This window comes from Pteropus vampyrus, unplaced genomic scaffold, assembly GCF_000151845.1.
Source record: "Pteropus vampyrus isolate Shadow unplaced genomic scaffold, Pvam_2.0 Scaffold333, whole genome shotgun sequence".
In the NCBI taxonomy this organism is placed as follows: Eukaryota; Metazoa; Chordata; class Mammalia; order Chiroptera; family Pteropodidae; genus Pteropus; species Pteropus vampyrus.
In genome coordinates this window covers 721,004-722,240 of record NW_011889114.1, presented here as the reverse complement: position 1 = coordinate 722,240, position 1,237 = coordinate 721,004, and the positions used below count along the sequence as shown (strand labels likewise).

General features: G+C 57.0%; 3 protein-coding genes across 6 annotated transcripts in view; all 3 read left to right on the top strand.

Annotated features, from left to right (window-relative positions):
• LOC111730734 (C5a anaphylatoxin chemotactic receptor 2-like) overlaps positions 1–1,093 on the top strand; it is a 21,164-nt gene extending 20,071 nt beyond the window's left edge. For all 4 annotated transcript variants that reach the window (XM_023522125.1, XM_023522124.1, XM_023522123.1 and 1 more), the window contains one exon: positions 149–1,093. In XM_023522125.1, the coding sequence (XP_023377893.1) occupies positions 164–1,093 (930 nt within the window). In that variant the 5' untranslated portion in view covers positions 149–163. The remainder of the gene's footprint in view (positions 1–148) is intronic.
• The window catches only part of LOC105304213 (DExH-box helicase 34), a 79,603-nt gene that overhangs the window by 21,522 nt on the left and 56,844 nt on the right, over positions 1–1,237 (top strand).
• Positions 1–1,237, top strand: part of LOC105304196 (C5a anaphylatoxin chemotactic receptor 2-like) — a 32,606-nt gene that overhangs the window by 20,062 nt on the left and 11,307 nt on the right. The window lies entirely within an intron of this gene.

The window sequence follows — 1,237 nt, the reverse complement described above, 5'->3', positions numbered from 1 at the left end:
TAAAATGCCGGCATTTGAAGGCGCTCAGGTTCTCACACTGGTGCATCTCCATGTCTGAGATGCTGATGGGCTGGGGTTTCCGCCCCCGAGGATTCTGAGGGCCTCAGAGTCTTCACCTGTGGTTTCGTGGCCTTTGTCTCCTGTCCAGGTGTCTGGGGACGAGATGGCGGATACTACTGGCAACCACGAGTACGAGCTGAATGGCGAGACCCTGGATGTCCATGTGAACTGCGCAGCGGGCGACTGCATCCCCACCGAAGCTCTCCGCTTGGCCTTACTCCTGCTGTTAGTTGTGGTCTTCCTGGTTGGGGTGCCGGGCAATCTTATGCTTGCCTGGATGACCAGGTTTTGGCCCTTCCGGAATTTCTACGTCACCTGGTTCTACTACCTGGCCGTGGCAGACTTATTCTGCTGTCTGTATCTCCCTGCCTTGGTGGTGCCCATCATCCTGCGGGGCCACTGGACATATGGGGTGATGGGCTGTCGGGCCCTGCCCTTTGTCATCTTACTGTCCATGTACGCCAAGGTCCTACTCCTGACTGCTCTCAGCTTGGACATCTTCTTGCTGGTCCTCAAGCCCACCTGGTGGGCTGAGAAACATCGGCAATATTGGAGTACTTTAGTTCGTTTGGGAGCCTGGATCTTGGCCTTGCTGCTGGCCGGGCCCTTGGACATCTACCATCAGGTGCTCCTGGAGATCTACCCATCCCAGCTCGATTGTGTGCTGGACTACGGCAGCTGGACGGTAGCTGAGAACACAGTGACTGCCATCCAGTTTATTTTTGGCTTCCTGAGGCCGCTGGTGGTCATGGCCAGCTGCCACGGTGCGCTCCGGCACCGTGAAGGCCGACACCGCTGGCCCCTGAGCGTGGCTGCTGCGGTGTGTTTTCTGGTCTGCTGGGCCCCCTACCATGTGCTGGGACTGGTGATCACCATGGCTGGCCCCTACTCCACGCTTTGGACCTGGGCCCTGTGGGCTGAACCCTTTGTTGTAGGACTTGCTCTGGCTCACAGCTGCCTCAATCCCATGCTCATCCTGTATTTCGGGAGGGCTCGCCTTAGCTGGTCGCCTTGGCGTGTCACTGGGCCCTAAATGACTCAGGAAGCAATGATGAAAGTGTGATGAATGGGAATTCCAGCAGCCATGAGCAGGTCTCTGAGATGCTGGAGAGGCTGGAGGAAACTAATTTTTAATCCTCCTATCCCATTTCACACAACGGGGCTTCAGGCACAGGTA